At 41.8% G+C, this 14,080-nt stretch overlaps 1 protein-coding gene across 12 annotated transcripts in view; it reads left to right on the top strand.

Moving 5' to 3' along the window:
- LOC139220386 (calcium/calmodulin-dependent protein kinase type II subunit gamma-like) overlaps nucleotides 1–13,872 on the top strand; it is a 36,125-nt gene extending 22,253 nt beyond the window's left edge. For 2 of the 12 annotated variants that reach the window (XM_070852473.1, XM_070852471.1), the window contains 10 exons: nucleotides 977–1,017; nucleotides 1,797–1,880; nucleotides 3,747–3,791; nucleotides 3,888–3,942; nucleotides 4,152–4,226; nucleotides 7,044–7,184; nucleotides 8,906–8,981; nucleotides 9,191–9,285; nucleotides 10,036–10,272; nucleotides 11,242–13,872. In XM_070852473.1, coding sequence (XP_070708574.1) covers nucleotides 977–1,017; nucleotides 1,797–1,880; nucleotides 3,747–3,791; nucleotides 3,888–3,942; nucleotides 4,152–4,226; nucleotides 7,044–7,184; nucleotides 8,906–8,981; nucleotides 9,191–9,285; nucleotides 10,036–10,268 — 845 coding nt within the window. In that variant the 3' untranslated portion in view covers nucleotides 10,269–10,272; nucleotides 11,242–13,872. The remainder of the gene's footprint in view (nucleotides 1–976; nucleotides 1,018–1,796; nucleotides 1,881–3,746; nucleotides 3,792–3,887; nucleotides 3,943–4,151; nucleotides 4,227–7,043; nucleotides 7,185–8,905; nucleotides 8,982–9,190; nucleotides 9,286–10,035; nucleotides 10,273–11,241) is intronic. The other 10 variants (XM_070852477.1, XM_070852474.1, XM_070852480.1 and 7 more) reach the window with 7 other exon arrangements.
- The last annotated feature ends 208 nt before the right edge of the window (nucleotides 13,873–14,080 follow it).

Here is a 14,080-nt window from a genome sequence, read left to right as displayed (position 1 = left end):
CTAGTCCCATCCTGTCACAATTAGCACCCGGATGGCTGTTTGGTAGAAGATCTAGTCAAATAAAGAGAAGATCTTTGTGCTCTAAATAATCAGCTCCCCTTTCCCTGGTTATGGAATATATATATATAGTATTATATATATATATATATATATATATATATAAATTTTTTCCTTTGGATGCTGCATGGCCAGGTCAAGATAGAAGCTGCATATCCACGCAACAGCCTAGATTAAAAGGAGCATGAGTCGTCACTTGATATTGTTTGCCGCTGTAAATGCTGTACCCCTTATCTCCACTCTCTTGTATTGAAATACTAAGCCGTCTCTTTCAGCCCTCCCCCCTCTCCCCCTCTATCCCTCTCCCATTTCTTATTGGAAGGTAAGGAATACAAGACAAGATTTTTGGAACCAGTGTGTCTCCGTAGAAAATGATAGAAAAGGAAGCAGCGGACAGTTGAGAGGTTTAAACTGAGAGGAAAAGTGACTGGGGCCCTTAAAGGAAATCAATGATTTACATTAACCCAGCTCATCACCGTCAGTCCCGGCGGCAGTTTGAGTCTGACCATCACTCTCTTTTTAGATCTGCTGGGGTCTCCCAGACAGGAAATGGATTGAGGAAGTTTACTTTGCTCTCAGGTTTCTCTTTTATCCCCAGATGGCAATGAATGGATTCTGATGTTGAATGGTTTTTGCAGAGTGTAGCAACTTGTACAGCCAAGGAGAAAAAAAATACTCAATCAATCCATTAGATGTATGTTATTCTCTAGCAACATCTAGACTTTACTTTGTCATAAAGGCTCAGGTATTGGGGACATTCATAGACACGACAAAGTGTAGATCCAGCTTTTTGCTCAAGTTGCAGATTTTTTTTTTTTTTTTACAAAAGCTGAAAAAGGAGCTGTATGGATAAGCATGTATGCTGTCATCAACAGTAAAACGCTACCTGTTTCTCTTTCTATCCACTATTTTTTTGCAGCATGCAAAAGTTTACTCAACAAGAAGTCTGATTCTGCTAAGGTAAGGTTGTCTCGTCACCCCTCTGCCCTCTTTTGTTCTACTACGTTCTGTCCCGACTCTCCTATTATGAGCTGACCCGCTTTTTTTCACTTTGTTCTTTTTTCGTACCTCACTGTCTCTCTCTCTCTCTCTCACGCTCACTTGTATAATGTTGAGCAATATCTTTTTCAAAGGGTAAAAGAGATTTTTCAGGGCTCTAATTTCCTGTTCATTTCTAAAAGTGATTCAAGGCGATGCTATACCTTTAGAGTTTCTTAAGCTTCTGTGACCTGTTTTTAGATCCCAGGATTCTTTTAGTCCTCATCCACAAGATTGAGAAGCTCTGTTTAACTACTTTTTCCCCAGTTCCAGTCACATTCTTTTGTAAAACTGCCATCAGTTCTGTGTCTAAGTTGGTTTAATTCTTTCACCTTTTGTCGGTCTCAGTCAGAGGTCTGCTGCTCTCTTCTCCAGGCAGTCTCTGTTATTCTCTGCTGCTATTAAGCATCTCTCCCCTCTCCTCCTCCTGCCTCCTGCCCACCTCTCTTTCTCCTCTGCCCCAGGGGTCTCTCTATGCAGTTAAGTGGCGGAGGCATAGAGAGTTAGTGAGGCAGTAAAAAGGATGATCTAGAGGCCATTCTGTGGCACTCACCCTCTCATTTACCCTGTTAGCTCTCAACAGCCTGGGAGCCTCGACCAACATTAGCCCCACTCCCTTAAAGGCGTCTAATTCTAATGCATCTGTGTGTATGTGTGCGTAACGTATGTGTTCACTCTGAGTGTCTGCGTTCTCGTCCCAGCCTTCTACCAACAACAGTAAGAACAGTATAGTGAGCGCCATCAATGCCCTGAAAGACACCAACATGGCAACCAACGCCCAGATGGTACAGTAGGCCGCCACAGTGTCGGTTCCCGCCTCTTAACCTCCACCCTCCCAGTAGTTGCATAGTAGCCCGTTGTGCCTCGTCTTCCATCGTCATAATCGCTGCTTGTCATCCTTCATCTACCATCCAGGAGGTGTTGCACCATAACACTCCCTGTCCCGGCAATACCCATCCTCCGGCCATTTTACCCCTAAGGTGCATCTGTGTTCCTGAACTGTAAATCAAACAGATGAGACACTTTGGAAATCATTAAAAAACACTCAGAACTTTTAATCTCAGGCTTCACATTTGCACCTTTTTTGGATTCTTAGGTAGCATGAACTTGCCTTCAAGATTATGTGCCTCTAAAGTGGCAGCACAGAGAACTGTAGCGTCCTGGTTTTAGCCCGTTATGGCTGCTGATACCTGAGTAGAATTTAGTCTTACCATGTAATGGCCTCTATGTTATTTGCTTTTCTCCCATGCTTAACCAGCTATCCTTTAACTTCCTCACTAAAGTTAGCACTACTTTGCAACCATCTATCCTAGCATCCTTTGCCATCCAAATATTTTCTCTCATCCTTCTCTCTCCAACCTGTTTCATCTCGTCGTCATTAACATACCCACTGACATCCTTTCCATACTGCCACACTTTTCTCACTGTGCTCTTATCCGATAATGGCATGGTTTGATTTTAAGACGCTTTTAGCATGCATAACATATTAAATCTTGTACTGGTATGGTTACAGACTGTAATACACTGCCTGGTCTGTTAAGGTTGTGCTTCTCAACTGGTGATGCAGGACCTCAAAGTAGGCCATGGGCAGGCCTGGGCGTTAACGCTGAAGTCAGTGTCAGAATATTAATAAGATTGTCTTCACAAAACATTTTGTTTGTCAAATTAATTAAAAGTTACACATAAATTATGTTCAGTGCAAAGAACTGTTCCACTTATGTGTATTACACTAGATAAAGCAAGGGCTGAAATAATTAATTGATTAGTCGATCACCAAAAAGCAGACACTTTTGTGATTATCGATTAACCGTTTAAGTTAAAGAGTTATTGAGGAAAATGCTGTTGGTTCACTGGTTGCTCTTTCTCTTATGTGAGGATTTGCTGCTTTATTTTCAGTTTTTATTTAATTTGAAACTGAATATCTTCGGGCTCAGGACTGTTAGTTGAATAAAACAAGATATTTGAAGATGTCATCATGGACTCAAACTGGGATAGTGAGAAATGGACATTTTTCAGTTTTCTTGACAGTTTGTAGACCAAAAAATAGATCCCTTTTCACTGTGATTACATTAATTTAGCTTAAATAATTTTGGAAAATAACATCATAATAATATCATCACTATATCACAAACAATCAACACAAAATTAGTCTGCAACAATCTTGATAATCAAATAATTGTATTTATATTTTGAGCAAGAATTCCTTAATGCATAAAACAGTGAGTGGTTCTAAGTTCTCCAATGTGAATTGTAGCTGGTTTTCTTTGTCTTCAGTGGTAGTAAACTTGAACTTGGGTTGTAGACTGTTGGTCAGATTAAACAACCAAATTGTAAATGTCAGCTAAAGCTCTGGAAAACTGCGATAATAATTTTTCACTATTTCTGACATTTTATTGACTAAACAACTAAATAATTGCCACAGATCATAATCGTTAGTTGCCGCCTTAAATGTTAAAATTGAACCAAGTCCCAGCCCTAGCCATGGATGCTCTTGACCGTTTAGAGGACAGTCCGACTACTAGGAAGGGGGCGTTGTGTTAGGTTATGACCCCATGGCAAAGGTAAAGTATGAGCCCCAGTTTAAAGCCAGTTGAGAGGCACTGGTTTGGGATTTTGATGTGATGCACTGACTGTTGTGTTCTGCATCGCAGGAATCTCAGAGCACAGTGGTGCACAACCCTCCTGATGGAGTCAAGGTGAGATGTGTGTTATGTCGGTGTGAAAGAGCATCACCCACTCCCAGCCGGCTGTGTTCATTTCAGTCTCTTTCTGTTTGTCTCTCTCCACTTCAGGGATCAACAGAGAGCAACGCCACCAACGACGAGGAGGAAATGAAAGGTAGGAAAGGTACTCAAGTGTTTTATTCCCTTTTTCTTGTTCTTATCCGCTCTCTCTTTCTCTGTCTCCCATCTAGTGAAGTGTGTGTATTTGACTGTAGTGACTGGCAGGTGTGCTGAGATACAACACGTGTCTCTCACACTCTTGACTGTATGCCTGTCGTGTGTGTGTGTATGTATTTACTGTGTGTCTGGCTGCGTTTTGTGTGTGTGTTCTAGCGGACAGTTCGGCGCAGAGCAGCGCCACAGAGGAGATGCCCCCACTTCTGCCCTCACCTCAAAGCTCACCTGCCAGTAAGTTTATCCATGGCAACCAGAAGCTATACGGTCGCCACTGGCAAGGACCTAACACCCCCACCCACCCACCCACCCACCCCACTCCCACTCCCACCCTGGCTTTTTGTAGTCACTGGCAATGACGTCTTTACATCTTTGAGCTCCCTCACTCTGATCCACCAAGCTTTTTCTGAGGGTTCCCACTGGTTTTGGAATTTGTGTGTGACTTTTGTTGTTTTTTATTTTTTGCTTTTAAATTTTATGAAATCAATTCAGGGAAATCCAGAAAATTCCTACAGATCATCCACAGAATGTGGTACTGATCTGATTTATTTACAGGATACTTCTGGTTTATTGCAACTTGGATCTTTGTAGTTTTTAGACAGCATTTGAATAGGTAATAATAACTTGTTTGTGGTCAACAAATTCATTGCTGAGATCTGGGAGCGCAGGGATCTCTGAAAACAAGTCAGACGTGACAAGAAACACAAGCGGTTGGGCAGATTTTAAACAAACCCCCAGGGCCCCGTTCTTCATCTACCAGTAACCGAGTGTGTCTGATTTTATTGTTGATGATTTGGCACAAATCTGGATTTTGTAGTTCTTCAAAGCTGGCTTACATTTTTTCTGGAGAGGTTGTCTGGGCGATAAGCTATGAGCTGGTGAAACTCCATGTTTTACCAAACTTCATACAACTGACCCCCTTTTCTTGATGACTTTCAATCGGAACATGTTGGCAATTGATAAACAGTTATGAAGAGTTGCTGTAGTTATTGCAAATTTTCCATTTAAAAAAAACATCAATCCTTGGCAAAAGAGACATAAACTCAACTATAACGTTATTCTTAAAAGACTGATGGAACCAGAACACATGACATTTAACCTAAATATTCAGCATGGGAATTAATTTTAGCCTGACGGCATCATGTTAGCAAGTACATGATCAAGTAAACCAAGATCAATCAGACCTGTTTGGTGGAGAAACAAAGGTTAACAGTAAAATGATTTCCCAAATGTTCACTATAAACATCCATCACAGTTTATAGACTGATTTTCTAGTTCAGATTTTATTTACTAGACTTACTGCAGCTGTGCCCTCATGCAGGTTTTTCTTGGCAGCATTTTCGGTGCATTCACCGTTTTAACCTCCTAAATAAAGTGGCTTTGATAATCTTGCTAAACTGTTAGCTTGTTAACATTAAGGATGCACTAATCCAAATGTTCTCTCCTAATACCTCAACTCAAAAGTATTATACTGTAAAATGAGGCCAGACTGCTGTGGTACTAAAATCTGAATCAGCAGCCTGTTTTTTATGACTGTTACTGATAGTGGAAGCACAGAATTGTATGTCAGTACATATGAAACAGCCTCCTCAATAATATCACAGTATCTCCCGTGATACCGTCTTGATCAATACATACCTACTTTAAATTGATATGATTGTCTGAATACTAATAAGCTCCAAGTTGTATTAAAGAAAAATGTTTCTTCAACAGGATGCATTAGCAGAACACATTTTACAGTTGTTTGAGACACTGATTGCAAATGGTTATTTCCTGCTGTCTGTACACTGTATGCTCGCCTCTTAAGAGCAAGACTGTAAGTGCCTCACTACCTGGATTTAACTTCAGTGTGCTCAGAACAAACTTTAAAAAAAAAAAAAGCAACAGGGACTAATTTTTTTTTAGGTCACAGAAGCATCGTGACCTAATTATAGAAAGTCATAAAAACAAAAGTTGTGGAATTTTTCATCAGGGCCACTGTGGGAACCCTGAAATGTGTGTGTGTGTGTGTGTGTGTGCGTGTGTGTGTGTGTGTGTGCGTGCGAGTGTGTGTTTCTCAGTGATCACTGCATCTATCCCCTTGTCCTCCTAATGCGACAGCTCCAGCTGGAGGAGGTTTTGCTTACCTTGCAGCTGGGTGTCCTAAAGCGGCCTCCCAGTCAGACAGGCCGTGCTGCCTGTCTGACTTTACTGGAACCATGCACAGCATAGAGCATCAGGTTTCTCTTTGTCCTCACATTTTCTCCTCCATTCTCCTCTACTCTACTCTACTCTCATGCTTTATTCTCTACTATGTTCTTTAATCTTCTCTCTAATTTATTCTCCATTTCTCTCTAATACACCATCCTTCGCTACGTCGTTATCTCGCCTCTTTCCTCTCACAAATCTTTCCCCCTCTGTACTCTAATCTCTCCTCGTCTCTTGACCTCTTGTCCTCGTCTCCTGCTCTTGTCAGACACACCCGCACTACACGACAGTCTGGTCTCCTTTTCTCTCTACTCCTCCCCCGTGTCCTTCGCCCACTCCCGGCTTCCTTCCTGAACATGCTAAGTTTCATAACATGAGCTAATAACAAACGATGGCTTCGATCGTCTCTTCGCTGGGTGCTGCAGCTCATCAGACGACTCTCTGTTAATTTATGTGAGCATCTAGAGGAGAGTAGATGTGAACAGAGCAGGCGGTTAAATGACTTCCACATCACGTAGCATCACGATCAGAGCTGTACTGATCCCGCTTGCAGCTACCATCCTGTCCTCGTGTTTACCCATCTGCATGTTTGTCATAAACCCGCACTATCTCTGACTGTTGTTTATTTCTCACAAATTTTACTCAGTACTAACTCACATCAGCTTCATCTCTCGTTCATTTTTGTCACTTTAGTTTTTGTACTTGTTTTACTGCATGAGCTGTGTGTGCATGTTGTACGTATGTATGTATGTGTATATGTGTGGGTGTGTGTGTGTGTGTGTGTGTGTGTGTGGATAATCACATGTGCGTTTCTGTCATCCATCCATGTGTTTGTGTTTGTTGACCATCCGTTATGTGTTTCAGTTCCACCGCATGACGTAAAGCGCATGGCATGGAACAGCACAGGCAACAGCTCCTGCCCTGACTCTGAGCTCTCACAGTCCTCCATGCCTGCCGCTCCACTAGGGAGCAACACTGTCGCTGCTATAAACAACACTAAGCAGAGTAAGAACACTGTCTTGACTAACTGACCTCAGCTTTTCTTGCCGTCTACTCACCGTAGCTGTTTCACACCAAAACTTTGCATGTGTGAAATGGCAGTTTTCTCAGGAGTAAAAATAGAAGCCTGCAGATAATGTTCATCATACCAAGTCAGGTGTTAGTTCCTCAGCATCTCAGACAGTTTTACTTCTTTCCAGTTCACTTTCTGCTGTTTTAAGACTTGAAATGTGGCTCATAACTCCACATGTACCTGACCAATGATTTTTGGTTTGGCACATATTTAGGTCTTAAAACAGTTAATTAACATTGACTGCAAGTTGAGACAAATTGGAATATTTTAATCAAAATAAGATTTGATGGACCTTGGTGACCATAAGAACTACATAGAGTAACACCAGTCGTATTCTTTCACACCAAGTTATTACCCTTCTAAGGACCAAAACCAACAATGTTTTAGCCGGTCTCTCAATACTCTCTGACACAAGCCCATTTACTGAAGATGTAAGTCTTTAAAAATGGATCACAGATGTATCAGGCCAACATATAAGATATTTAAAGACATAATATATTTAAAGGCCAAGTAATGTCTTCAAACAGCTAAGCTCAGTAGTTTTCAGCAAATGTTACTGAAACACGAGTAAACGGGACATTTCTTGGGGACTATTTTCAGCTGGAGATTGATACACGTTTGGTGCTCTAAGGCAGCAGGATTAGTATATGAGGGATTGAGTCAAAATAATCTTAGGTGCCTATGTTCATTTGTAATGAAGAAGCACCCAAGTGCAACAGTGTGGTTCGCTGGAATGTGTTTAGTGTTTTCAGGAGCTCGTCAACAGTGGAGCTCAGCTGAGGAAGATGTATCAGACTGCACAGACAGTGTGTGTTAGCAGGATCAGTTTATTGTTGGTTTTGGTCTTTTCATGGGATTTGTTGATGAGAAGAAGTGTTGAAACAGTAAATTTAAGGGTGATTTTTAATAAATAGGGTTTTGTTTGATGGGAGACGAGAAAGTAGGACAAAGATTTTCTCTTCTTGAAATGATGAAAATCCTGTTAGTTTTATTTATATATTAGTAAACCTGGTCAAAGGCAGCAGTAAATATATCACAAGAGACATCAGGCCATTTAAGCTTTGTGTTGTTTTTAAATTACTGTCTTCTTTTGTTTTAACTGTTGCAAACTCAAGTTTATGGTTGAGTTTTTTTTCTTAATTCTTTTAAATCTTAACTCAAAGCTTACTGATTATCTTTTTCTGGAGCTTTCAATCCAAGCCTCTTGGTCTTCCGCAGTGGATAGAGTTGACTCAGTGAACTCAGCTTGCACAGTTGTAAGTGGACCTTGGGTTAAGCTTTTGCTGTCAAGCCAAGCTTATGTTGTTTACAAGCAGAGTTTTGTTGTTTTTGCTGTGGAGGCAGCGTGTGCTCACACAGCAGAGAGCAGTGTTTAGACAGTTTTTGTGCCGCACAGAAGGTGAGAAGCGGAGCGACAGACAGCGATGAGGTCGAGCCTCAGTTAGGAAGCTGCTTCAGATGGAGTGATGAGGTCAAAGAGGAGTGTGGAGCTGTAGCCACAGAGGAAGAGAGCCTGAAGGAAGGCAGGAGCTGCAGTGATGATAGAAAATGTCATCAAACAAAACCACCACATAGTTAATTGTTGTCTCGCCTCCTAACTGGCTCCTCACCATTTACCATCTGCCCGTCTCTCCCTCTCCTGCTCTGTCTGTAGCTCGTAAACAGGAGATCATCAAGATAACGGAGCAGCTGATTGAAGCGATCAACAATGGAGATTTCGATGCCTACACGTGAGTACAACCACGTGTGTAGACTAAAGAAAAGCAGTGGATGAAGCAGGGAAGTAAAACTTATGTAATGTCCGAACAGCATTCTTTAGAGTTGTCTTTATTTTTCACTCTTTGTTTTCTGAAGACCGTTTCTCTGCTAATGTCTCCGTCTTCTCACCCACTCTCACTTCCTCACTCGTCTGCTTTTCTTTCTCGCTGCTCTTTCTCAGGAGGATTTGTGATCCTGGACTCACCTCTTTTGAACCCGAGGCCTTGGGGAACCTGGTGGAGGGCATGGACTTTCACAAGTTCTACTTTGAAAACTGTGAGTCACCTCTTGTACACACACACACACACACACACAATCCATCTATTTTAATCTGCCTTGAATACCAGCCAGGTGAAGGTATCTTCGGCTCAGATAGGATGAAGATCACTGGAAAGTGTTTTCAATGGAAATGTCAAGTAATTATGTCATTTTTGTTCTTTGTAACTTCTTTGACAGCATCTGACATCTCCCAAAGTGATAAAGTCCACCTAAACTGATGAACCTGCCAGATACCTTGTTTATAAACCATGTCGCCTATAAACTGTCATAATTCTGAAAAACGGCCCTCACAAGTTCACAGGGCCATGATGACTTCTTCAGACTGCTTATTTTATCTGAACATTTGAAATGATGTAAAAACGATCTTTCCTTGAAAATAACTTGTGTGACTAATTGATTATCAAAATTGTTGCAGATTAATTTGTTTTAGCTTGTTTTAGATCTACAAGCTACTGAAATTTGACAAATTTAGTTGTTGGTTTTCTACTTATTCTACTGTTTTCCTTCAAAGCAGTTGATCTGTGTTTCAAATTAAAATTTGCAGCTTCAGTTTTTATGCCCATCTGGTTTCTTGGGGGTTTAAAATCACTCTTTTGTAGCAATAGTAATAATAATGTTTGTTTTTAAGTAATTTTCCCATAACCCAAGGACAGAGAAGAGGCATACAACTACTGCTCAGTACCCGATAGGTGGATGGATTCGGGGGTTTTAAGGATAACAGGGTCTGTCTCTGTTTATTTAATCCAGTGCTCAGCAAGAACAGCAAGCCTGTGCACACCACCCTGCTCAACCCACACGTGCACCTGATCGGCGAAGACGCCGCGTGCATCGCCTACATCCGGCTCACACAGTTTGTGGACTCCACGGGCCGCCCTCGCTCCAGCCAATCAGAGGAGACCAGGGTGTGGCATCGTCGCGATGGCAAGTGGCTCAATGTTCACTTCCACTGCTCAGGAGCACCTGCTGCACCACTACAGTGATCAGGTACACACACACACACACACACACACACACACACACACACACACACAAATAGTGAAAAAAAATTCATAATCAGAAAAAACTTTTAAACTTTAAAGTTTGTCGATTTAGAAAAAAAAAAAAAGAAATATTCAGATTCTTTTTGTTTCTGTAACTGGCCAAATTTGAAATTTGGGTTTTCCTCCTGTAATTGGAAATATTAGTAACAAAAACAAACCTGTAAGAGAATCAGAAAACACTGATGACTTTTTTTAGATCTTTTTGGATTGTGTCTTGAAGGACACATTCTGCTTAATTGCAACTTGGGTGTCATTTTCATAGTTTTAGCGATTAGTTCTGGGAACGTGTCCATATAACTTCAACAAAGTCCAACTGGGCAAGAAATATGAGCGATCGGACAGGTAATAATCCCTTGTTTCACAGAAAAACGGTATGCACATGAGATATGTAAGACAAGTATGCCGACTCTGTTTAGGTAATAATATTAGTGTTTTTCTTCATTTTCTCCTCTAAATAAGTTTGACTAACTTAAAGGTTTGTCTAAAACCTGTCTGAGAGCTTCCTGGTGGCCTTGAACATCCTTGTATGAAGTCCAGCTGGTGACCTCTGCCACCCCCCCGCTCTCTCCTCGTTTCCTGTCAGCTTTCCCCTGAACACTACTTATAAAGGCAAAAAATGCCCCCAAAACTACTGCTAAAAAAACCTCTCTGGTCATCTGACTGCTCGTGTTTCTTGCCCTGTCTGACGTCTTTTTGGCAATGTCCTGCATCTGTCCCACATCTCATCTGAATATAAAGTTACTATTACTGATGGAAACATCGGCCAAAAGTACAAAAATAAGTTCATTAATAAACTGGAATTTCTCTTGAAACTGTGTTGGATTAATTTCAGACAGTTTATAAACAGTAGCCACTAATGAAGCGTCTTTTAAAGACAAAAACTGATTGTTACTCCTCTCCCTCCCTCCCCCAGTGGTCCTGAGCCTCCAGTCTACTGGAGTGTGTGTTTTGGGGGGCAGTTTTTTTCAGCGAGCGTGTTTAAGAGGCACGTCCTCTGCGTGGATTGGCTAGTGCCAGGAGCCCGGCCGGGCGAGATCGCATCCCTCTCCACGATACCAACCAATCCTGTCCCCCCTTTGACCTGCTGGGGGCCGGCTGAACACAAGACACCGCCCCCATGGGATGATGCATGCATCTGGCGCCTGATTGGAGGGCGCGTCTTTGCCCTCTATCCCTCCCCTGGCAGCCATCTTTTTTCTGCCCGCGCGACATGAGACGTCCTGCGTGAGGAGAGGATTTACAGTTGAACTTGTGACAGTTTATGAGTATGAGTTATGAATATGCTGTGTAAATTATGACTAGATGTACCAGAAACCACCAAAACCCAACCAAGCATTTATATTCACTATCTAATAAGGGAGGAACAGAAGGGAGTGTGAAGTTAGCAGCTGAGATTTTGGACACATTTTTTGGCATCCTAGGGATTACCGGGTAGAAAGTGTTGTGCTCGTTACCCGGACGTTGATGTAAAGATGTAGGGAGATTTTCCCCGACTGAAAAATTGAAGGGAAAAAAAATCAAGTCGTCTCAGTCAGAGAACTTGATGACAAGAGAAACTTGATATCAAAAACATGAAGCACCAAAGTGTAGAACTTTAGGCTGTGTTTACGTGTTTTCGTTTGTGTGCTTGTTTTCCGACCGAACGGAAAATTGTGTTGTTGTGGGATTTTTGAGGGGGGGGTGGGCGTCTGATTTTGAGGTTACGTGTTTTGTTGTGTTTTTAGCGTCCTGTTCCCTTTGCGTTCCTGTGAATAACCGGAGCCTTTTTCTTTTTTTTTTTCTTTTTTTTTGTCTGATTGATCCATTATTCGAGGCTCCTTTTTTTTTTTTAAAGCAGCTGAGTTTTTAAAAAGAGGGATTTTATTGTGCAAGTTTAAAGCTAACCTGCGCGTTCCGTCGTCTGTATGCAGTGGAGGAGAGAGTGGGCCAGGAAAGGCGTCTGCGTTTTGCATGTTTGCCTGCCGCCTCTCCCTCATTCGTCCCTCCCCCCTCTCTCTCTTTCTCTCCCCTTTTCTCTCTCTTAAATCATTCCCTCTTTTAACTTCCCCCCCCTACTCCTTTTCTCTGCTTTCTGCAAGGGCCTGGTTTGTTTATAATCACTGTGTAAATACAGTGTATGTATAGATATATGTAGAAAAGTGTAATATATGTACATGTATCTAAGAGACACTCATCCTGTGCATCTGGTCGTGGGAACCCCCCGATGACCTCTGTGACCCCGACGTAGTTTAGGAGCAATGTTTTCATCACCAATGGCAATTTGCTTTAATTCTCCTCTTTAAAGTTCTTCCCTAAAATATCGGTAGCTCTTGCTCATTAACGGCAAACATGAATACACACACACACTCGTGGGCTACCAGCTTTGGTCCCATGGCCGCAAGACTGTTTTTGGAGACGTGGAAGAAAAGAAATCACAGGTTGAAAATAGTTTGAACCCGCTGCCCAACAAGACTCTGAGTTTTTAAACATGAAGACCTTCATCCTAGTGTCCTTAACTCCTGATCCCACAATGCTGTGAGCCCTCTCTTCATATCATATGTACACACACACACGCCTGGTGGTGTGTTTAGGCTTTGTAACATATCTGCACCACTGCTGTGTGACCACGGTGCCACCCTTGCTGTGCTGCTTAATTGTCTCCATCCATCCACGACAGTTGTATCTTAAACACCCCCACCCACTCTCCTCCCCCTCTCCCCCGTGTACCAATGAGTCCCCGCTCTTGAGATGTTTATTTGTACCTCTCTCTGTTGTTTCTCTGTTCCCGTGTTACTGTTTGTTTTTTTTTCTTGTCGTCGCTGTTGCTGTTAACTTGTCGTTTGGTAATTTGCCGATCTGCCAAGCTGGAGTTCTGCACTCTCCCTCGCACACAGTAGGAAAAAAAAAAAACAGGGAAAAGAGGGAGGAAGCAAAGACAACACAAAATTACAGATTGAGCGATCATAGATTGATCGGACTTAAATTATTTATTAATGTAATCTACCCTTGGTGGTTTTAAATTGTGCCTGCTCAGTTGAGAGGAGTTTTTGAAAGCCAGAGAGAGAAAGAGTTGGTGTGGGTGTGCAGGTTATTGTGACCTACACTGTTGAACCAGAGCGGGAGACCTAGTTATATGCATGTTTCAGTTACGCATTTCTACCATGTACCTACCTGAATAAGGATGGAGCTAGTGTTAATATATGATATTTGCATCTTTTGAAATAAGAATTTCCTCCATCCAGAATGTTGAATAGGTGACATGAAAAATATAAAAAAAAAAAAAGCAAAATTTTTAAAAAAAGGATTCAGGAGCCGTAGCTTGGTATGAGGCCCTCGATGTTAGCGTTTTCCCTGCGTTGTAATGATATACTATTGGGCTGCGCTTTCTCCCCCAGCCTTCACATGGATGCTGGAGTTTTTTTGCATGATCATGATGTACAATGAAATACAACCATGAATTGACGACTATCAAGTGTTTGTCTGAGTGTTAGTTGGTCTTCATCATAGCTTTGTTATTCTTCGAACTTGGATCTTGAAAGTATTTAATAAAAATACTATTTCAGCACCGGTTTGTCTCACTAGACTCCTTTTATTTCCTTGAGGTTTGTCATCATCTCGTCATGTCTCATTTTAATTTTTGTCTTCATACGGAAACATTTTTGTCCCCACTCCAAAAAAATATCCAATTGGAAAGGCATCTATTCCCTGGAAATGTCCATCCCTCCTCAGACCCAACGACCTGCCAAAACAGTTGTGTGTTTACCCTAGCTGCT

This window comes from Pempheris klunzingeri, chromosome 20, assembly GCF_042242105.1.
Source record: "Pempheris klunzingeri isolate RE-2024b chromosome 20, fPemKlu1.hap1, whole genome shotgun sequence".
In the NCBI taxonomy this organism is placed as follows: Eukaryota; Metazoa; Chordata; class Actinopteri; order Acropomatiformes; family Pempheridae; genus Pempheris; species Pempheris klunzingeri.
This window is presented reverse-complemented; position numbering and strand designations above follow the sequence as displayed.